Raw genomic sequence first — 24,373 nt, 5'->3', positions numbered from 1 at the left:
TCAGAAATTGTTGACCTGAGTCCCCTACAGCTCAACATAACAGCATGGCTTTACTTCTTATACTTCGTTTTTATACTTTTCTGCTGGATGGTTAAGATCACATAAAGCAGGACCTTACACAGTTGAAACACATACACTACACAGAAAGCAGTGGGGTTTCTGTAGGGGATCGTTGATAGCTGGGGAAGGTGAGAGAAGCCAAACACAATGAACAAAGCTTGTGTCACGATTCAATGAAGTGTCCCAGGTAGCAGTTACCTATGCTCATCTCTGTCTGTAACAGTTGTCAGAACTCTCAATGGCTTCTTGGGAAAGAAATTTCCTAGGCAGAAATCAAATAGCAAAGCCCTGTCGAGTCTGCTTTATGCTGGGTGCAAAGTTCTTTTTACAAAGGGATAGCTTTTCTCATATATTATATCCGAATGGCCATCTGGTGATAAGCTAACGAAGTATAATTTGGGGGGTGGCATATTTCAGTCTCCCTCAGTCCACACAAAGAGGCATAAAGAAAAATTTACAGCCACATGATTCATAACAGCCCCAAGCTAGAAACAATCTAAGTGTCCATCAACTTGAATATATCAACAAACTACGGTACAGCTACACCGAGCAATACAAAAAGAAGCAAACTACCATTACAGGCAACAATAGAACTAATTTGTTTATGAAAAGTGAATCAAATAATGTGTTATATTTTTACTTTTCAAATAAAAGTACTTGAGATTCACTTGATCTGATCTCATGAGAAAGACACTTTACTTCCATAATTTTCATCTCTATAATGCAAAAACATCACAAGAAAAATGAAATACAATTACATCTTGGATACATTTATAAAATACCTAACTAGTTTTTCTCAAAACTGTCAAGATCATCAAAAAAAAAGTCTTAGAAAATATCACAGATGAGAGTAGACTAAGGAAAGATAAGAAAGTGCTGAATGAATTACTGGTACAGAAAAAGAATATTCAGTAGAAACTAAAAAATTCTGAATAAAATATGTACTCTAGTTGCTATAACATTCATATTGATTCATTAATTATGGCAAGTGGATCATTTTCATGTTAAGATGATAATAGATGAAACTGGATTTGATCAATATGGAAACTCTGTACTACCTTCAATTTTCTATACATCTGAAACAATTCTAATTTAAATATTTATATTTTAAAATAATTTAAGCATGATGAAAATTTAAAGAATCATAAATTAGAAAATGTTATATCCCAGGATTATGTGATATATAGACTTCTCCAATTACAATTAGAATGCTACAAAATATGTTAAATTGTCTTTAGGAGAACATAGCAGAGGGTTATATAACATGTCTGAATAATCAATAGAAAAGTTAAACATAAGACAAAATGTTGCCTCAACAATTCAATAAGTTATTTTATTACTGGGAGTTCAGACAGAACTGCTAGTAAAGGGCTGGCCAGATAGCTCAGCAAACTTAAGTGTCTGCTTTTTTTCCATGTATTTATTAGCTTCCTGTATTTCTTCCTCTGAGAAGTGTGTGTTCATCTCAGATACCCATTTTAGATTGGGTCTTTAAATTTTGGGGTCTTAATTTTTTTCAGTGTAGTTCTTTATAAATTCTAGATAAAAGACCTTTGTCTGAGTGCTTATTAATTAATAGTTTTTCCAAATTTGTGGGTTGTCTTTTCACTCTGTTAGTAATTTCCTCCGACATGCAAAAGCTTCTCAATAAGAGGAGGTCCCAGTTGTTAATTTTTTCAACTATTACCTGTGCTCTTTGATTTTTGTTCATGAAATGTTTGCCTACCCCTATGTCTTCAAGATTTCCACCTACTTTCTCTTCCAGGAGATTTTGTGTTTCTATTTTAATGTTTAGATCTTTAATCCATTTTGACTTTAGTTTAGTGCACGGTGATAGATCTGGGTCAAGTTTATTTTTTGGCATGTAGAGAGCCATTTTCTCTAGCACCATTTGTCAAAGAGGCTGTCTTTCTTCCAGTAATCATGTTTGGCCCCTTTGTTGAAGATAATGTGGCTGACTATGTTTGTAGTTGCTTTTGCATCTTCTAACCTATTCCACTGATCCTCAGATCCATTTGACTGACCTTTTCAGATACAAAAGTTAGATTTTTAATTATATAGGTCTTTTTTAATTTGGTCTTAACCCTCTAGCAGAAAAGTATAACCACGAGATATAAAAAGTAATGCCATATTAATATGCTGAGCTTGAAAGGCTCAAGTCAATAACTTCTGACAATTGCCAGTTCTGCCGATAATCCACTATTATTATGGACTATTGGACTATATTGAGATAGTTTGCTGAATTCAAGTACCTACAATATTTGAACTGGCATCAAGTATGAAAAGGTCCTTTAAGGACTTCTCCAAATACAGCTACTCTAAGCAATGAAACACTCATCCCTGACAAAACAAAACAAAACAAAAAGAGATATAAATGAATGACCATTTGTTGAAAAAAATATGCATATACAAAATAGTTAGAATAGATATACAGCTACTTTCTCTCATTTCAATGAGAGGAAAGATTTATACTAATAGTGTTTAGACAAGAGATCATGTCTGCATCTTGTACTGTGAATAACTGCTACAAAAACAACAATATGCAATGTATTAATTATTGCAACTGTCCTACTAACCTGTTTTGAGACTGTCTCATTGCTATTTCTTTCTCATTAAAATTAAAAAGATAAAAATAAAAAAACAAATCATCTGCTTAGGTAGGTACAGGGACTGGAGTTCAATCCCCGTTGTGCCAGTCCTGCCCCTGGGCACACTGAGAGGACGATTGAGACTAGGTGTGGAACAGCAACCTGTAATCCCAGTGCTTGGCAAACTGAGAAACAGGAAGGATCACCTGAGTCTGATCTGGGTAGTGAGATCCTGAAGACCACATACTAAATACATTTAAAAAAAAAAAAGAACTGGTTGAAAAGTATGATTAAACATTTTTCAATTTTGAATTCCTAGGCCTATAAATATCTGTTATTTAAATAATCTAACACTATTAACTATCAAAATTATAATTGAATTTTCTGGTATTTGACTAGACATTAAAATACTAGTAAGATAAAAATAGCAGGAATGTGTAGCTGTGTTTAAGGTTTTGAGACTATAGCTAAGTGGTTATGATAGCTGACATACATAGTGACAGATACCCAAAATAGCTCCATAGCTTTCTGTTCTGGTTTTCAAAGAACATGCTCCTTTTAGGTAAGCCCAGTAGTTTTACTTCCTTTGTACTTTATTTATTTTATGCTTATTTCTGTGTTTTCTGAGTCTGTCCTGACATATCCTTTTGAAGTCCTAATGCTGTTAGAACCATGTATTATTCACCAAATCCTGAAATAACAACCACACTCTAGGAGGATACATTTCAAATTTATTTCCCTTTCTACACAAATAGTTACTATACATAAAAGTAATAAATAACTATGAGATTTCTACTGGGAAGTTATACTATGCCAATGTATTCTTGAAAATTACTTTTAACAACTGTATAAAACAATTTAGTTGCATTCTGTCTAAAATTTATGAACATAACTGTCAATCAAAGACTCCTTCAATTAAAAAAATCTAACACTAAAAGCTATTATTTTAGCAAATTTTCCCATATTTTGTAAGTGCAATGTTACGAAATTCCTGAAAAGTTTCTTTCAAATTTCACCACTAGAAATTGAAAGGATTGAGAATTTTTATTTATTTCGTCTTTTACTTCATGTGCCAGTATAGTTAATGTCTCAGTGTTACACTTAGATTAGCCTGCTGTCTGTGTTTTAGGGGATTCATCTCTAAACCATATGTGAGGTCTATTTTAGGTAAATTCCTAGTTCCTTCTTCCACAATGCAACATTTTTGAAATATTATTTTTAAAAATTACATGTCTTCCTGAAACAGTCTGCATTCCTTCTCCTTCACTTCTTTTTTTCTTACTGAGAAACCAACATTAGAGTTCAGAGTTCTAACCTGAAAAGTATCGTGTCGCCTGTCGCAAGTTATATTTGAAGTATTCCAAGGAAAGACAGACCCTTATTTTAAGTATTCTGTATTGGCAGTGTTGGTTCAAAACTCGTGTGTGTGTGTGTGTGTGTGTGTGTGTGTCTGCGCATTTTAATCTATTTATTATTATTACTATTATTATTATTTTCTGTATTTTAAGGATGGGTCTACAGGGTGTTCAGGGTCTCACGATTGGATCGGATTTAGAGTGATTCTCCTGTTTACAACCTCCCAGGGCCCGGGATTACAGGCACGCGCCACCACAACCAGTCTCAATCTCTGTTTCAGCGTGCCCTGGGGGCGGGGCCGGCTCCGCAGGCTTGCAGATCTAAGCCCAGACCCCTGCGCCTCCTTGCAGAAGCATTAGTCTGCTGAGCTATTTGGCCGGCCCTCTTGTGTATTTTAATTTAAAGACACTAAATTTATGGACTGTCAACAGTCATGACCCCTCCCCCGCTTTAATAGGAGGAGTCAGTTCTGTGGAAGACCTTTTTTCCTGAGACAAGATGGAGAACGAGGTAACTGGATGATTCCCTGGCGAATACAACCCCGATTCTTTGCACGTGCAATTTGCCGCAGGGTTCATGTTCCTGTGAGAATCTAGTAACCCCTGCTGATCTGAAAGGATTTGGAGCGTAGGTGGCAATGTGAACAGTGTGCCTGAACGTGCGACCAGGCTTTGCTCCCTCGGCTCCTGCTCTCCTCCTCCTGCGGATGTGAGAACCGGAACGCCTGGTCTGCAAGGATGACTTCCTCGATGATACTCCTACTTAGAACTTTACCTAAGTTTTCTTACAGACAGTGATCAAAAGGGACTTTGACTTGACAGCTCTCCGCGCTCTGCAGAACACCCTTTTATTGAAACCAGGGGCAATTTATGGTTATGAATGAAAGCAAGTGTTACAGTGAGGGCATCCGTCCAGGGAGGGGCGTCCTCATCGCCAAAGCATGATCACACCTGTAAGATGCAGAGCGAGAAGCTATGGTGAGTTACCAAACGCACTCAGAAACAGGTTTTCCTACTAAGTTAACCAAAACCTAGAAAAACCAAAACCAGAAACACCAAGGAAAACATCGAGTGAAGTCTGATGCTGTGGATACCGATATGGGCTTTGTGCGAGACGCTTGCATTCAAAGGATGCCCCGGATGCTCTGGGGGCTGGGCATGTCACTCTTCTGCTCTAGAAGCTCGTTTTCTAAGCTATTAAATATGTTTAATATTAGTGTCAACCTCATGTAGCTATTTGGAGAATTAAATGCCCTGAGGCTGCTATATATAAACATCGAAGCAATAGATCTTTTCTGTTATCATCACTAACCTGAAATTTCACTTCTGGCTATGAAGACAAGCTTCCTTATGCTATGCAAAATAGATTTAAAAGTAATTATATGAAATATATTGTACATGTCCTAGTTTAATGCATTGTTTAAAATCTATAAACATCTGAGATTAATGGGAAAGTTCTTGAAACATAAAAAATAAAAAATATTTTTTCATTGAAATGCATGATGGAACTGGGGAGATGGCTCAGTGGAATAAGCCCTTCCCTGGCAAGTGCAAAGGCCTGAGTTCAATCCCCAGTTCAAAAAAAAAAAAAAAAAAAGAAAGAAAGAAAGAAATGCATGATGACAGAGACTGAGCATGGTGGCATGTGCCTGTAATCCCAGCACTTGGGAAGCTGAAAAGAAGAGAATCACTGACTCCAATCTACATACTGAGACCCTGTAGACCCTGTACTAAATACATTAAAAAAAGAAAAACAACATAACCGTAATAATAATTATTATGTCATTAAAAGTGGGCATGGAATAGTGTGTTATTATGGGTTGAGTTTTACTTTTGCAAAATTCATAGGTGAAATCCTACCCCTACTGTCTCAGAACGTGACCTTACATGGAGATAAGGTCTTACAGAGGTGAGAAAGTCAGAAATGAGGTCAGTAGGTTGGGTCCTAAACCCATGTGACAGAGATAGTGAATATCTCTACAGGAAGAGAACATGTATGTGGGGAAGCACACTATGTACAGAAGATAGTGACCAGGGTGGCACTTTTCTAACCAGGGATTCCCACCAATGAACACCCCATGAGAATCAAAAGGAAAAACAGAACAGATCCTTCTTAACAGCCCTCAAATGCAACTTTGTGGTGCTTGGGTTCCAGACTTTAGCTCACAAGATGAGCAGGCAACAAAGTGCTGTTGGGGAAGCCATCTGCTAGCAGTGCACCATTACAGGAGCCCTGCCAGACCGGCATGCATGCTTTTGCAAGTTTTATTGTTTTATTGAACTCTTCAAGCAATTAGAATCAAAATAAACTGATTAGAAAATAAATGTATTAATTTCCACAGAGAGTAATATATTTTGAAACTATGTTACTTTAAAAGTATTCAGATTATTTTTAAAGAAAAGTTGAAATAAAATAGTTAAAAGTCTAAATATAAGAACCAATATAGATACATTCTGATATCCATGATGATGTCGTAATAGTAATATTTAAGAGCACAAAAATATGCCAAGTTTCCAAAATATGATAGACAAAGTGCCTCCCAACTTACAATTAAACAAATATTTTTTGTTTTACATATCAATAAGGGTGAAGTAGTTAAAGGGAACACATTACTATTCTAAGCTTACAAAGTTCATGCTTAAAACATTCACTAGCATGGTTCAATTCACTCTACCTGATACCATTTATCATAAATAAATGTTAGTTTAATATCGTGATAACTTCATATGGTGCTTAAATAAAATGCATGGTATTTTTCACTCCCAAGGATCAATATTGTGAGTTTGTTTCCCATGTGCTTCACATTCTGAAATTTGGACGCACTCAAATTTTGAAATGAGTTGGCCTTGACATAGCATGAAAGGAAATAGAAATGCATAATGCAAATCAATCTATGCTTCCAAGAGGATTTATGAAAACAAGAGAATATTTATTAGCATCCTGCACTCAGCCCATACAATGCTGCTTAAAATTAATTGTAAATCAAGCATAGTGGTGCAGGCTTGTAACATCAGATCTTAGGAGGCTAAGACAGGAGGATTACTGTGAATTCAAGGCTAACTTGGGTTCCACAGTGAATTCAAGACCTACCTGAAATACAGAGTGAAACAGAATGAGTGAGAAATAAACTAAAATAAAATTAATTGCACTTGTATTGATGTTGCTCCAATTAGTATCCACTTTATTCTTTATGCAACATAATGAAACAAGGATAGAATAATAACTTTGCCCTGGTATTAATTCAAGAAGCTTTTCAGGTAGATGCTCCATAAAAAGAAATCATTAAATCCCAGAGTATTATCCAGTATTATAAGTCAAAATGTATTGTTATGACTTCAAAAACATAAAGATATATTTAAAGCAAGAAAAACAGGCAAAGCAGGTTAAAAAGTGATCTTAAAGAAAACTGTAAGATTGGATCTATCCACCAGTTGAAAATAAGAAGAATGTAAATAGGGAAGAAAGTAAAAGATGCAGCAGACGGGGATAGGAGATCAGTCCTCTGTTTCCCTTCTGGCTCCACGCAGCTATAGTGATAAGACCTCCCCAGAAAGAGAAAGGTCCACAGGCTTCTGAGCTGCTGCTAGCAAGGTCCTGGCCGCAGCCACCACTAGTTACTTCTGCAGGCCTAGAGCGGGTCCTCTCCATGCTGTCCGTGTTGGGACAAACTGAGTGTAACTCACAGCCTCACTTGCTCGTGCTGCCCTGGCTATGTGGCAGGTGCTGTGGGTTCTGCCTCTGTTTCGGCTTCTCATTTCCAGGTGGCATGGGGATGTGATTACAGTGAGTGCGGTATCTCAGTGGGGCTACTCTTACTGCCTGGTCCCCCAGCCCCTGGTGGATCCACGGCAGCTGCTGCTCCCCTTCCAGGCTGTGGGTGACAGGATCGCTATTATTGTACAAAAACTTGGGATACATGCTGTGCTTTGAAAGTATTCATTTAAGATGCTTACTTCAATCGCAATGCTAGTAGAAAAAAAAACTGAATTGCAAATTAAAAAATATCTATACATTCATATGCACATTTTCTTCTGTGATTATTTATACTGTGGACCAATTTTACAATTCTGAATGAAACAACACACCTGAGTGCAAGTGTCCTGCCTGAACAGCATTCTCAGACAGTGAGAAGTGTTTACAGACTCCTCCCCTGATTGTTACCTAACTTCTTTATCATCACAGGCTTGGAGGTTTGGAGATGACTTTGATTTTGTCAGTAACAAAGCTGTGATCCTCAGAAGTTCAATGGCTTTCTAAGCTCATAAGTGGCATTATAATACTACTATGCAATTGTAAAAAAAGTCATTGCTAATTAAATTATCTATACTCTGCCAGATAGAAATGATTCTAAAATCAAAATTTACATTTTTACTAGAAAAATTGCTTAGGTATCACTAAAAAACTGGCCCAGTGAACACTCATTTTTAAAGTTAATCCAGGATCTCGATGCCTCTACATTTCCTTTTGAATCTGTAATTTGATATTATTGATCTAAGTTTAGGTAAGACCAAGTATAAAGCCTTCTGGTTATGATGCTGAAATTCTAGCTTTTCTCATGTATTTTACTTCTTTCTTTAAGTACTGCAATATGCTTTGTCCCAAAAAAGAAAGAGAAGTGTCTTACAAGAAATTATCTCAAAGCAAAGTACAAGTATCCATAACTGAAAACCAAATATTTCATAAGATTACTCTTAATACCTTTAGATACTGAGCAGCATCAGAGAATTTGTCACAGTTAATAAAAAAGAAACTTGTCAACAATAACTTTGATTTTGCTGAGATTGAAGTCACTTATGTCATTACTAAATACAGTTTATTGAATGTGAGGTGTGATCAAACTATATGTTTAATGTTTAAGGTCAAAAATGCATGTACTCTAAAAGACATATTGTTAATCCACTTAAAGATGCTTTCCCTTGTCACAAACACAGAGTATTGTTCTTGCCACTTTCCAAAGCAGTTCTGGAAGTCCTCTTTCGCAAGTGTCTGCATGAGGTGTGGTCACAAATTTGAAGAACACTGCTGCGGAGCACCATCCAATGAAAGCCAGGCTCATAAAAATATTCTGGTATCAGCCAGCCTATTCATGTGGCCTGACAGGATGCAACTTCTTGCTCTACCCCAAACCCAAAATGGCCATGAAGGGTAAAGATACAGAATTGATGCAGGACAGCAGACCAGTCACAAAGGAAGAAATCCTACACTAACAGAAGATTTCCAGCACCACTTCATGAAATGGAAAGAATAATGGAACACGAGTGTTTAAAACAATAAAGTGTCTTGAGGGGATTTGATGACAATGTGTCTTTTACTTCAATAAACATTTTTAATTTAAACACTAGCTGTACTCTTCAGTCATTCCTCATATGAATTATATTCTGAAATTAAATGCATGTTCTCATATAACACTAAAAAAACTATATCAGTCTAGAATCGAAGAGCCAATGTTTCATTACAAGAAAATTATTCTGAATAAAATATGCAAAAATACTTGCAATCACATTATATAATTTTCACCACACTTATGCATTTGTACATAAACATCCTTTTCTGCATTTCACTAACTCTACGATATGACTATAAATTTTACTTTACTACCAAGCAGCACATAAATGAAGTTTTAAGACTAAAAATAATATAATTCTTGAGTCAGAAGAACACAGAAGGGTGAGAGTTATAGCTCAGTGGCTCAGTGCCTGCATGGCAAGCATAAGGTCCTGAGTTTGATTTCCAGTCTATAAATCAATCAATCAATCAATCAATCATAAATACAACATGCATAATTGTTCCTTTTTTGTGTGTGCTGGGAACTGGACTCAGGACCACACACTTGCCAGGCAGGTGTTGTGTGACTAAGCTATACTCCCAGCCCGTGGTCCTAAATTTATAGTAAAATACGAACAAAAGTTCCTTTACAGTAGTTCAGACACATGCATTGTCTACAAACTGGTGATGAATTTTTGTGTTGTTCTAAACAGAAATGCTCAAGCCTTTTCAAGTGAATATTGGTTTACAAACCAATAAAAAAAATCACTTTGTCTCTATAAACATATTGTGTTTCATATGACTTACGAATTCGAAACTGAACTTTCTCAAGGAATGATATTCTTTTAGAAATAATATTAACAATGTTAAGACAGTCATTACAAGATGGAATGTCATATGAGGAATACTATATTTTTGAAAGATTAATGTAAATATTTGTGTGCAAGTGAAATAAACCCACATTAAAAACAGAGCATAGGGAGATAGCGTACCCAGGCGCTAACACATCTTCCGCAAGTGGTGATTTTGAAATCGCCATAGAGATCTTTGATGGCCCCAGTGGTGAAGAAACCTTCCACCATCAGCAAAATGCCATACACGAAGAAAGCCGCTGCGATGCCGTAGATCACGTACTTAAAGATGTCAACCCTGGGGGGAGACAAAGCAATCAATCTCAGTAACTTTTTAGTGATGGTTCACAGAAATTGATTCTCAAGTGCTAGGGATGTGTATAAAGAAAAATGGTACAGTACTGATTTTCATAATGGAGGCAGCATTGTAAAGCGTTTTACTTTATCTAATGTTTATACATAAATTTGGTTCTGTAATTTTTACGTTTTTGACACAGAATTCGAGGGTTTGTATTTGTAGCTTTCTTCATCTTCCTTTTCAGTTTCTTCCTTTCCTGGTCTAGGTCAAAAGAATCTTAAATTAGGCTAGACTTATGCTTCCAAATGTGTATAATTATCATAAAATGTCACTCAGGCAAAACAAAACAAGTGATTTATAGGCATAACATTCACTCAGTTTTAAAATTTATCAAGAGAAAGAGAAAAGTTTTAGCTAGGGCTTACTATTTTTTTCATAAAATGACCCAAGCCCTACATTTTTGTCATTATAATAAATTTTAATTGTGTATTTCATATTTATCATGAGATATCACTACTGTTCGCTCACAATGACCATCAATATTGAAAAGACCAGGCTTTCATGGTAAATTATAATTTTAAGAATCATGCCTTTTAAGTGAATCACTAGTGGATATTATACATTCAGATCTAAATGAAGCTGTAATGTAATTCCATAAAGGCATGGAAAGAAACACTTCATTTCGTCACAAATCATTGCCCTATTGGAAAGAAAAATCCAAATATTTACAGAGAAAATACGAAAATAGTCACCCACAGAAATAATACATAGACAGAGGTAGGACAATAGGGGCCAGGGAGATGGCTCAGTAGAATAAGCGCTTGCCTGGCAAACGCAAGGGCCTGAGTTCAATCCTTGGTTCTGCAAACAAACAAAAAAAGAAAGATAAGAAAATGGATGGCTGTTAAATAGACAGACAGACAGACAGACAGACAGACAGACAGTCTTTTTCAGTAGCTCTGTAACTAGGTAATGAATATCCAATGTGATTAAGAATAATTAGCATGTCTGTGACATAAGATTTTATTTTTATTTCTGTTTGCAAATATTTATTCCAATCTATACACTAAATAATATCTTGTAAGATTAGGAGTAATCATAATTATAATTTTGGCCTTTAAATAAATTCACTACTAGAATTTATTATTATATGTTTCCATAAGAGTGAACATTTTCCATTCAATGTAGTCAGGGTTGTAAAACAACCAGTGTCTATACCTCATATCTAGATGTCCCACCAAAGCTCCATGTGCTCACAGAAAGGGCTTTTGGGAAGTGGCTGGATCACTGGTATGTGGATTAGAATGGTGGATTGGGAGGCATGGTATTGGGATTAAGGGTGGATGATAACTGAACTGGTTTGCACCTTTCTGGGTGTGGATAATGGAAGCCCCACCATGGTCATGAGTGAAACCGATCAGTAGGCTTGAAGCCTGCATGCAGTAGGAAGCGCAAGAAAGAAGGAAGGTTTTCTGCTTGATGCTCCTTGCTGCCTGAAATAGTCCATGGACTGTTTCCTCTCTGCCCTACCCTGTGCAGTGGTGCCCTGCCTTGGAGCCAGCCCACTAGGGACTGTAACCTCTACAAATTGTGAGCTGAAATAAATTCCTTTCACTTTAACTTCCTCTTTTAATTAATAAACTTTTATCTTCCCTCCTTTAACTTTTGAGTACTGGATGTAAAAACAACGAGAAAACAACTGAGACAGCTACTTATGCACAAATATGGGGATGACAGCAACTATATGATACAAAACATCAACCACAGAAATACATCACCTACAATGATTGGTATGGACTAGCTATATGTACCACTTATGGTATAAGCTAATGATGGCAAACCTATGGCATGGGCATTATTTATGTATTGTAAGATAAAAGAGATCAATACATGAGTTGTTTAAACTAAAAAAACCCAGGATTTATGATTAATTGTAGTCTTGGCAGTTTTTGAAAAATATGTGGCTTTGTGTGGTGGTTTTGGTACTTGTCTCTAAAAGGATCGCCATTGCTGGTACAAGCCATGCCATCCTAAGAGTTAACACAGCACCAATACTGAAGTTCCTGTTGAGGCTAAGAGTTTTTAACCTTAGAATAAATTCAACACTCACAACATAAAGTAGTAACACTTGTTTTAATTTTTTTTTTACATTTTAAAAAGAACAAAAACAGTAAAAAAACAGAAATAGAGAATTTCACTAAACAAAATGCTAATAATTCAACAATGATTGAAGTATATACTTCTATTTCCATGATAACTTACAACTTACTCTCCCATCAACACTATGAATGTATTCCTTTGTTCTCTCATAATCACCAACATTTGTTATCTTTTATCATTTTTTTATCTTTTACCTTTTTATAATAGTCAATCTACTAAGTAGGAGGTGATAACTCATTGTTATGTCAAATGAAATCCTGATAATTAAGATGTTGAACATTTTTTCCTATGGCTGTTGGCCATTTGTATGTGTCTATTCTTATCATCTGTTTATTTTTAGTCAAGTAATTTTCTTGCTAAGGAGCTGATTTCATTGTATGTTTTACATAGTAACTATCAGGTGCACAGTTTACAAGTATTTGTGCAAGTTGTCACTGTAGCCCAGTATTTGTAAGGTTGCCTTAGGTCCATACACCATTTATGTTTGCCTCTTGGGAAGCTTTTTAGTTTGCTGTGATGCCATGTGCCTGATTTTACCTTTGTTAACTTTGTTTTGAAGGCCATAAAAAAAAAATCACTACCTAAAGTAAAGGCCTAGAAATAATTCCTCTATTTTTTCCTTAAGTAACTTTACAAATTTGCTTTTACTTGTATTTAATCCATTTTAGTTGTTATGAGAGATGGAGCATAATTTTGGACTACTATATATGAATATGCTATATCCCCAGCATTATTTACTGAAGAGGGACTGAATTTTCCACTATATATTAATATTAATATAATATTAACACAATACAATATTATTAATAACAATATTAACAATAATATTACACTATATAATATTAATATATATAATATTATGTATTAATAATATATTACCTGATGACATTAATACATATTAATGCATATTAATGTATTAGATTAGTATATGTTAATATATTAATTTCTTTCTTAAAAATCAGATAGCTGTAAATTCATGGTTTTATTTCTAGGATTCCTATTTTGTTTTATTAGTCTGTTTCTCTTTTATACCAAACCATGCTATTTGGGTTACTATATTTTGATAATATATTTTAAAGTCAGTAAAAATAAGGCTCCCTGTTTTATTCTTTTTGCACAAGATTGCTTTGACTACTGAGGGCTTTTTGTAGCTCCACATAATTTTATGATAGTAGTTTAATGTTTCTAAAAAAAATAAAGTCACTGGCAATTTGGTAGAGATTCCATTGAATCTGGTATCACTTTGAAAATTATAGACATTTTAATGATATTTATATTTCTTGTTTATTGACCCATCATATCTTTTCATTTATTTGTCTTTTTAGCTATCTTTCATCAGTATTTGCTACAGTGTTCACTGTAGATATCTTTCACCTCTTTGAGTAAATTTCTTACTTTTTTTTTTTTTTTGCTGGCTATTGTAAATGGGATGACTTCTTGTTTTACGCTTCAGTTAATTCACTGCTGGTGTAAGGAAATGCTGCTGACTTTTTCAGATTGATTTTTATCCTGCCGCTTAACAATTTCACATAAGATTTAAAAGTGTGTTGGTCTGGTTTTCTTTCTTTCTCTTTTTAAATATTAAGATCATGTTAATAAAGCTGAAAATTTTGTGTATTCCTTTCTAATATAGATATTTTATTTATTTCCTCTATCTAATTTTGCATAACATTAGAAGTCTATGAACATATCTTCATTTATTTAACCTTTAATGCAATAGCATTGCCAGTGTCTTACAGTTTAAATATTGACACAATTCATAATCTGTGTTTTTATATTTTCAAATAGTTCAAGATGTATCTTTAGAATAAGAGGAATGATTGATTTAAAATTGAAGGCACAAGTTAGGCAATGTCAATTCTTTAAAGTTTAGAGCACTCTGCATTTCAATCAGAAACATGAAAATGTCTGCTGCTCTGTATCCTCAACAAAAGTATATTGCAAAGCTTTCTTATAATTTCCAATCTGACGGACGATTACTAGTACTCTACTACTACTTTGTCTTAGCATGCAGCGAATTCTGCACCTTGTAAGATCATTGTTGACTATACATACTCTCCATATGTATATCTATTTTGAAAATTCCTTATTCATATATTTGTTCACTGTTGTATGAGATTTATGAACTTTTGTTCCCTTAATTTAAAAGTTTGTATTTCCACCTGTGATGCATTAGCAATATTTTACACTTGCATTGCTTATTATACTTTCCATAGATTTTTTTAAAAAGAAAAATAAAAAAAAATTGTGTTGTTTAAGTTTCTGAGGTTTTTTTTCTTTTCTTATGTTGATATTTCGGTCAGTTGGAAGACTTTACCTTGGCTAAATTATAGAAAAATTCACCCAAGCTTTCTACTACTGTTTTATTTTATTTTATTACATTTGGAACTCTGAGCACTTCTGCATTTATTCTTTGTGTGACATAAGAGTGGGATTTAACTTTTATCTTTTCCAAAGTGACTGTATACTTCTCCCAACATCATTTATTAAAAAGACTCCCTTTAGGGTGGGCCACATAGCTCAGTGGATTAAAGCACCTATAAGCAGGCACAGGGGCCTGGGGTTCGATCCCCAGGCCTGCCCCACTCCAGGGAGCACTGAGACAGCAGTTGAGACTGGCCATGGTGGCACGCACCTGTAATCCCAGCTTTTGGGTTGCTGTAAACAGGCAGAGCACTATGAGTCTGATTTAATAGTGAGATCCCTAGCACCCTGCAAACCCTTCCCTAAAATAGGAAAAAAAAAAGAAAAAAAAAAAAGACTCCTTTTGATGCGTTAATATTAAATATACCCCAACTCCTTGTTAGGCTTCTAGATCTACTACATATATTCCTATTTTCACAAGCATTTATTAGAAATCAACAGTTTTATTAATACGACTTGTGAAATGAAACAATACAATTAATAAAAACTTCACGGTGCATTTGTGCTTGTGTAAATTTATTACAGGTGTTATGCAATGAGTTTAATCCCTCCTTTGAGCTTAGCAATACGCTTTCCCTTCAGCTGTCCTATATACATTCTAAAGTTCAAAGCTGCTGCTTATTTTCAACTGCATTCTTTTCACATAAGTGATCAGGAGATTATAAGTGCCTTGAGAAAGAACTGTGTGCACATACTCTCCTTGTTCATGCACGTCTGAAAATTGCTTGCCTTTTCACTTTTTACAAGAAGATTTTATGAATAGCCATTGCATAAGCAAAAGCAATCTTGGTCAGTGCAATCAATGAAAAAATTGTTGTCAGTCCCAACATGCTAACTTCATAATTCTGTATACTATGAATATTATCTAATAACAAAAAGAGTGAATACCACGTTAATATGACATATCTAGTAATTAAGTTAATGTACTTGCCAGTTTTTCTATTACTAGGATCAAATACCTGATATAATATAAAAGAGAAGGGGTTTACTTTAGCTCAAAGTTTTGGGATTTCAGTCTATGGCCAGCTGGCTCCAGGGAAGAAGAAAAACATCACGGTAGAAGAGTGTGGTGAAAAAGTTGATTGACTCAGCATCCACAAGGCTCTGAGAGTAAGGGACCAAGGCTGTGTCACAGAAGCTTCCCAGTAATGTCTAGGCCAATCTAGTTGACTATCACCATTTGCTACTACCCTTGAGGGTCTTGAAAGGTGAAGCTAATTCTCGATTATCCAGTAGGTTTTCAGAGCAACTGCATGTATGGTTGTGGGACACAGGCACCACGGGCTTCGAGAGAGCCACACAGAAAAGGAGAAAGTGTTCAAATGATGGAGACTTGAACTGGAGAGAAGTGGTCACAGGCAAAGGAAGCTTCCAACTACCAGCACTGCGTAGGCCAGCTTCTGAGCCTCTCATAGCCTTGCAAAGAAGCCCAGCATTCTTTGTTGACACCTGACTCCAGATCTCTCAATATTCTTTTTTTTTTATCTTTTTTTAAAAATTTATTTAGTGTGTGTGTGTGTGTGTGTGTGTGTGTGTGTGTGTGTGTGTGTCCAGCTCAGCCCACCAGGGGGCGGGGCTGGCTGGCATGTGGTGCTGGGGGATCGAACCGTGGTCCCTGTGCTTTGCCAAGCCTGTTTCAAGTAGGTGCCCTAGACCACTGAGCCATCTCTTCAGCCCTCAATATTCTTTTGTTTTCTTTTTTTTCTTTCCTTTTCCTTTTATTTTCTTTCCTTTCCTTACTTTTCTTTTTCTTTTCTTTTCCTTTATTTTCCTTCCTTCCTTCCTCTCTATTTTTCTTTTGCAGTGGCTGCAATTGAATTCAGAATCTTCTCATGCATCCAAAATAAGAACTCTACCACTGTTAGAAAGACTCCCAGCCCCATTTCTCTAGTATGAGGCACCAATTATTTGTTTATATGAATAGGAATTTTGCTGAGAACTACTTCTGACAATGCCTGGTACACTTGTACATTACAATTCATTTTTTGGAATACAGAGATTTTAGAGTCATACTAGAGTATTACCCCCTCTTAGAAGTAGAAATGGTTGCTTCCTACTGGCAATTTAACTCAATATATTACTGACTAGTATTACTGACTAGGTGAACAGGTTTATCAGTGTAGGGTACAAGTAAATTGAAATTGATGACTGGTAGTTTCATTTGCTTTGCTATTGGGCTTCACAAAAGAACCCAACATCAGCAATTTTAGAGATTAGATCAAAGCATTTTGACAACGCTCACAAGAGTGATATAGAAAGCTCATGTAGTATTATTCTTTTTTGTGATGAAAAGCTTGCAAGATTTACTCTTTTCACAAACTTTAAGTGTGTATTATAGTACTGTTAAGCATAAATAATATGTTTCATGTAAGATCTACAGGTGTTTTTCAATTCATATGCCTGAAACTCTATACCATTGACTAACAACTTCTCTACCCTCCTACCCACCTTACCCCACCGCTTAGCAGCCCCCATTTCACTCTCTGTGATTGATTATATTAATTATCTCATATGAGTGGATTCATGATCCATTTTCTTTTTTGTACCTGACTTATTTCCTTTGCCAAAAAGGCCTCAACCTTCATCTGGTTTTTTAATTTTACAACAGCGGTAGGGCTGATGGATCAGTATCACAAATCACACGGCAATGCTTATAGACAGGCTTTGCTCATAGTGTAGACTGTTCTCCTTGAACAAATTCCTAGCAAAATATATAATATGCACTCAAAATGATTTACAGAAAATTTAAAAGAGTAAAGCATTACTGACAAGTGCCAAAAATGCCTACTTTTTCTTTGTGTGTGTGTGTGTGTGTGTGTGTGTGTGTGTGACCCTTAGTGAACTTATCTACAAGAGTGGAAATAGTATCTGTATAAAGCCAAACATTTGTTACTACAACTTCTGCTTCAAATTGAAATCCAAACAGTTTTAAAAACAATCAACTCAATCAAAACCCACTACTTCAGAATCAATAGCTTCTTTGAAACCACAGTAACACTTAAATATAGTTAAGACCCGAATGCAGAAATTTGATTGGTTGGAAAGTTAATTAAACTTCTACCTTGCTCAAAGAAAATTACAAAAGGACAAAATTGTATTTTTCACAGGGATAAAGTCCACTGGAGTCACCAGCACTGGAGAGCTGTTGTTTTTCACGATATATTGACCAGAAAATAATGGTTTTTCACTATATTACTTTGGGTGTTTTTTTTGCAGAACCAGAGATTGAACTCAGGTCCTTGCACTTGCCAAGGAAACACTTATTCTACTGAGTGATCTCCCCACCATCACTTTTTTTTTTAAGTTTACTAGTGAGTGTGAACTTCTACTTATAAACTATTATGTCTTGTATTTTTATTGGTACACCAGTGTTTATATTTTGCCTCTTTTCATTATAATACTTTGCTGTTAGGGACAAACACAGAAGTGAGGGACTTGTTATGTAAGCCATGTGTATTTTCACTTAGTTTTAATGTACACATTTATGTAATATTTTAAGAAAAATTTAATTTGTCACATCATCTTTTTGCTTTATTTTCAATACTGCTGTTATGTCTCTAATGACAAGTAAAATTTAACTATATTTTCAAAGTTTATAAATTAGCTTACTCTTACATTTTAACTTTTAACCTATTTGAAATTTTTAACATTATGAAATAAGGACGTAATTTTATATGTCTATAGAAGGACAAGTTTTAGGATTTCTATTATTATTATTATTATATTTCTGCAGGGTCTCACTACACAGCTCGGACTCGTAGTGATACTCCTGATTTCTCCCTCCTTAATGCTGGGTTTAAGGCATGTGCCACCCTGCCCAGACTCCATCCTGGGTTTAGCGCACCCAGGGGTGGGGCCGGCGCAGCATGTGGTGCCGGGGATCAAACCCTGGCCGCTGCACTTACCTACACAAGCACTTAGTCCACTGAGCTATACGGCAGGCCCTTAGGATTTCTTTTTGACCCTTCTATTCTGTCTCTTTTTTATATTTAGCTAGGTCAGTGTCGATATAACATAGTACTAATTACAGCTGTTTACTCAATTTGATTGGTCTCAGGTATACTACACTCAGCTCTTACATCTTTCATATATCACACTTGAGGATAAGAAACCTATCTTCTGTGTTATGCACTTCTTAATACTAGCACAATGACTAGAAAATAGTATAATTCAAGGTATTTTGTTCCGTAAAAACTCCATTAAGGAGAAATGAAAAAAAAAAAAAAAAACTATTCTGTAAAAGATATACTTTTGAAAACACCAATATTGTAGAACTTCAGCTAATTCTAAGAATTTAAAATATATTTGCATATTCAGTATTAGCAATAACTGAAATGAGCACCCTGCCTAATAGTTCATCTTAAATAAACAAGACTAGAAAAGGTACAAGTTGTAAGCATCTTAGAACTGGAAATTCAATATCAGCCTTACCTAAACACCTTCACTGACCGGCAAGTCTTTCCATTTCAAGCCAATTTATCTATTCAACTATGAATTCTGCAAGGTTCTGTAAGCCTGAAACTATTTCCATACAGACTAGAATCCTTTGGCCCTTGCCTCTCATTTTTTTCCAACAAATGAAGCAAAGCAAAGTTTCCTTCTGTCTACTAATCTTCAAGATATCACTTGAATAAAATTACCATATTATTTATAAATATTTTCCCGAAGTTGCTATATTCTTATATTCTTTTTTGAAAATAAACTTTTTATTTATTTATTTGGCATAGGATCTCACTACACAGCTCAGACTCATAGCGATCTTCCTGTCTCAGCCTCCACAGTGCTTGGATTACAGGAGTGTGCCAATACGTTCAGTTTTCCTGGTGGCGTGCGGCCAGCAAGGCATGCGGTACCAGGGATCGAACTTCGACCCTGGTGTTTGCCAGGCAGGTGCTTAGAACACCAAGCTATCTCTCCAGCCCCAAGATAGTCTTATTTTCTTGAGTGTTAGAAAAGAGAACAGACATTAGTTCTTCAGATGCTGATGTGCCCTGAAACTTACTCATAGAATTATTTCCACTGAAATATCTATATCAAATAGTAAAGCAATGGAGTATTATGGTAAGTAGGGTGTGTCCAGGGACAAGGGGGTGTTAGGAAGTATGCATCCTTATCATTTTTAAAAACATCCTTGTCAGTGTGTGTGTGTGTGTGTGTGTGTGTGTGTGTGTGTCTGGTTCAGCCTGCCCTGGGGGCGGGGTTGGTACGACATATGGTGGGGGGGGGGTAGCATGGCTTATGGTACTGGGGATTGAACTGTGGTCCCTGCACACTTGCCTAAGCTTGCCTCAGCTGGTGGTTTAGACTGCAGAGCCATCATGCCGGCCCCCATCCTTATTATCTTTATTATCCATCATAGTAAGAAATAAGTGTATAGTGCTGGCTATGTGCTAGTAATGCTGTGCTTTGAAGAAAGGACCTAATTTTATCCCCATGAAATCCTGAGGACATAGGCAGCATTACAGCTTCCCTTCAGTTATGAAGGCCCGAGAGATTTTATGTAACTTGCTTTGCAAGCTAAGGCATCTAAAAAGGGACACGGCTGGTGGAGAACAAATCCTGAGTGAAGTGCCTTTGCTTTGGAATTCCTCATGATTTAGATGTTTGAATTTGTTGTTATTATTATTTTACATCAGTATTTAGTTTTTATTTAATTTCTTGAGCACTCATTTGAGGACTGTCCTGGCTGAAATATAACCTAATAAAATGAACATTATTTGATTATCATTTCAGAAGCCAGGGCTTTGGTACAGCATTCTAAGCATAATTTCCAGCTGTGACTTAAACTGTATTTGCCTCTCAAAAACTAATCAACAATCTCACACTTATAATTATTTATCTGACCTTCAGACACAAGGGTAAGTGGAAGACTTCCACATTCAGAACTGTCAGAAACTTGGATCGTACACCAGAGCGCACTGCCCTAGCTCTTGTCAACGTATGAAGCTTTGTTTTCTCTTGCTGTCAATTGGGATTCCTTTTTATTTTCCTTCCTAGTCATCAACCTACAGGTAATTGTTTCCTACATTATTGACCTTCCAAAGAACACACACAAACCTGGAACAATTTTTACATGTTTCCATGCATGTAAAATTACAATTTTAGAGGTTTACAGACATAGAATGTTTGTGGAGAACAAAACCCACCACTCACATTTTCTCTCAGTTTCCTGCTTGCTGTATTCATTGCAAAAGTCCATAGTATCAGGTCCTACATATGCACTGTAACTTGTAAGGATCCAGCATAACTGCTGTGGAATAATTTATAGGAGCTCATATTCATGAGTAGGGCTGATTTTTGCCCAGAAATCAAGAGAGGTATTCAATAAACCAAGTGTCTTCCCAAGATTAGTTGTTACTTTTTGATACTGCCTTTCTACTATTCTAAATACTTCCTATATTTCTATATTTCTAACTACTATAACCTTCTATATTCTAACTGCTTTCTATTTCTAACTACTTTATATTCCAATTTTAGAGAGCCTTATATGAATTTGCTTTTTACAAGCAAAATACCCTCCCTCTCACTTACTTACCTTTTCAGGCGACACAACATCTTGCCAAATTTCTCAGATAATAAAGTCTGATTGATAAGAAATACTGGAAAATTGCTTCTGACCGTGGAGCAGAAGGTGACAAAACTGTGCACGATTCTCAGTGCGGAGCCTGCATGTCCGTGCTGAACACGCAGAACGTGCGGCTGGAGCAAGCCGATGTGACGGAAGCGGCGCACTAAGCTGCACATCAGAGGTCGGGAGCTAACGAACGATTGCGATTTGGCGAGCTAAACTGCTAGACTGAAGGATGAAAACTTTCAGGGAAAATAAGTAGGTGGGTAGAGACAGAGCAATGTGAAAATTCTATTGATAGGCTACAAAGGTCTCACTGTTTTTGCTCTCTCTGAACGTCTCCACATATTGGATGGACTATGACAAGACTTTTAAGGGTAACATCAGATTTCAGAGCACCTCCCATTGATAGGAGCTGGTAGTACATGTATAGGTCTGAAATATGTACAGATAAAACACATTTGAAGATTGGTGGTGAATTTATTTGTGAGAAGTGTACTGTGCATGCTGAAAAATGATGATTTTCACACACTAGTCGTATTTCAGAGTGCTTTCCGTTCATGTTTTGCTTTAGATTTGGCAATATTACCATACACGGACTCTTGCATGTAGAAAAAAAGGAAGAGAGAAAGAGACAGGGAGCACGTAGGAGGAACAGCAAAAACTTACAGGGAGGGAGAGAGAAAGAGATAAAGAGTTATCTCTGGATTCCCAAGCAAACAGGTGAAAGTCTTTGGGTTTTGGGAACTTTTATATACCTATCTTTTGATCTATTTATCCACTAAATAAGCTAGCTATGCAGTATCGTCTTTTAAGTTGGAGTGCTTGAACTTGCAAAGTTAAGCATGGAAATATGAAGAGAAGAAGAAAGAACCTCTGGGAATGCTAGAATTCTCCAAGTCTTTTTAGCACAATCATTCCCTTGCATGTTGTTTTTTCAAGTTTATTTCCAAGCAGGATCTAGTACCTGCAAATGTATCATTCACTCCCCTCTGCCATGTATTTCCATAATTAGCAAGTTCTGTTCCTCCACTTTTTCCATTTCTTTGATGACCAACAGGCAGCAGAGGCTTTTTTTTTTTTTTACTCCTCTAGATATTCAATATTCAGATAAGATTTTAATGTATCAATTGACATTAATCTCACTAAGAACTTTACAGCAGGTATCCACCATTTGAGTTTGCATGAACTATTTGTTGATAGCGAGTCTTAATATATTTGTTGCCTCTTTAGGCATCATTTGGGCATTAATTATTTCAATCAAAATACTATCTTTTCCATACAAAATGTATTACTGGTTTAACATTTAATTTCTCACACCAAAAGTAAAATTTATTTCACCAAAATTAAAACCATCAAATAAAACACATGAACTTTAATCTTTCTTCAAACTTCCTACACACTGGTGTGTAAGTTTCACTAGAGCTCCATAGTGTAATTTGTTGTCTAAGTATCAAGCATATCTTGATAATTCATTACTAATAGATATATACAAGCATGTCATTCATTAACCTTGTAATTCTTTACAAACATCCAACACTATAACTCTATTTAGCAATTTGGATGTAGTCTAAACATAGAGAATCCATAGATGTTAAGGACATCTGTGGTAGCTTAAAATAATGAACAGTGAGAACATATTTTGTCCAGAGTCGACTGAGATATAACTAAAAAGAAAATGTCAGTTTTATCACATTAAAATGTACCATGAAATCATCTTGATAAAACTCTCTACAAACTATCTTGTAATAATGCAGTACATTTTGTAATACTTTAACTATATTCCAAATGCTGAATTTACCTATAGGATCAAGGGTACCATCATGCTACTTGATTTGAAGGCAATGAAGGCTATGGAATTTTAGTTTTATATGTATGTTTGCATAAAATCTGATGAAAATTTATTCTTTTACTACATAGGCATAGAGGATTCAATTTAATGAAGAATATTAAGAGTTAATTTGCAGCATAAATTTATCATGGGAATATTTCTTTTATTTTTTATTTATTACATTTTTTTTTAGTGTGTGTGGCCAGCTCAGCCCACCAGGGGGCGGGGCTGGCTGGCATGTGGTGCTGGGGGATTGAACCGCGGTCCCTGATGCTTTGCCAAGCTTGTTCTAAGTAGGTGCCTTAGACCACTGAGCCATCTCTCCAGCCCCTATCATGGGAATATTTCAACTTTTAACTTATTATGTATTTATGTTTTCTGCAGTGCTGAATCCCTGCCTTGCCACATCAGAGTTAAAGATAAATTGTTATGTGATTTCACTTCTTGGTTATCTCTCTTCCTCTAACAGCCAGTATGAGAGCAGGGGTTACGTGTTTTCCTAGTCTTACAAGCCATTCTACATTATATTTCTCATTTTCTGATTAGTATTTCCCAACATTTTGTGTTCCAGTAGTCTAGCTAAACATTAATATTTTAACTTTCTCTATCCTAAAATTTCTGCTATGCTTTCTCTTTGGAGGTACCTGCCTTCTACCCTTCTGGTAGAAAATTCATGCTTCCATGACATTATAGAAATGTGTAACCAATAATCCTTTTCATTTTCACAGAAAATTACCAATTTTAATGAGAAAAAATGATAAATTAAGTTTCTGATAATTATCTTATTCTAGACATCTTGCTTACAGCTAATGGGGTATAATAAAATTTAGTAATGTAATTTGGTTTTGATATCATACTTGTGTAATAGTTTCCTGTTACCTAGAATGTTGTTCCAGTTGACCAAGTTTTGTCTTATATTAGATTTTTGGGTTTTAGATACAACAAGGTAACTAGATCTCCCCTGTGTAAATC

General features: G+C 35.7%; 1 protein-coding gene across 1 annotated transcript in view; it reads right to left on the bottom strand.

The window, feature by feature from the left end:
- Gpm6a (glycoprotein M6A) overlaps window positions 1–24,373 on the bottom strand; it is a 341,907-nt gene that overhangs the window by 17,074 nt on the left and 300,460 nt on the right. The window contains exon 3 of the mRNA XM_023700101.1: window positions 10,262–10,418. Within this exon, the coding sequence (XP_023555869.1) occupies window positions 10,262–10,418 (157 nt within the window). The remainder of the gene's footprint in view (window positions 1–10,261; window positions 10,419–24,373) is intronic.

The sequence above is a fragment of the Octodon degus genome, unplaced genomic scaffold (genome assembly GCF_000260255.1).
Source record: "Octodon degus isolate 3935 unplaced genomic scaffold, OctDeg1.0 scaffold00121, whole genome shotgun sequence".
Taxonomy (NCBI): domain Eukaryota; kingdom Metazoa; phylum Chordata; class Mammalia; order Rodentia; family Octodontidae; genus Octodon; species Octodon degus.
Note: the sequence above shows the minus strand (reverse complement) of the source record. Positions and strands in the feature narration are given on the sequence as shown.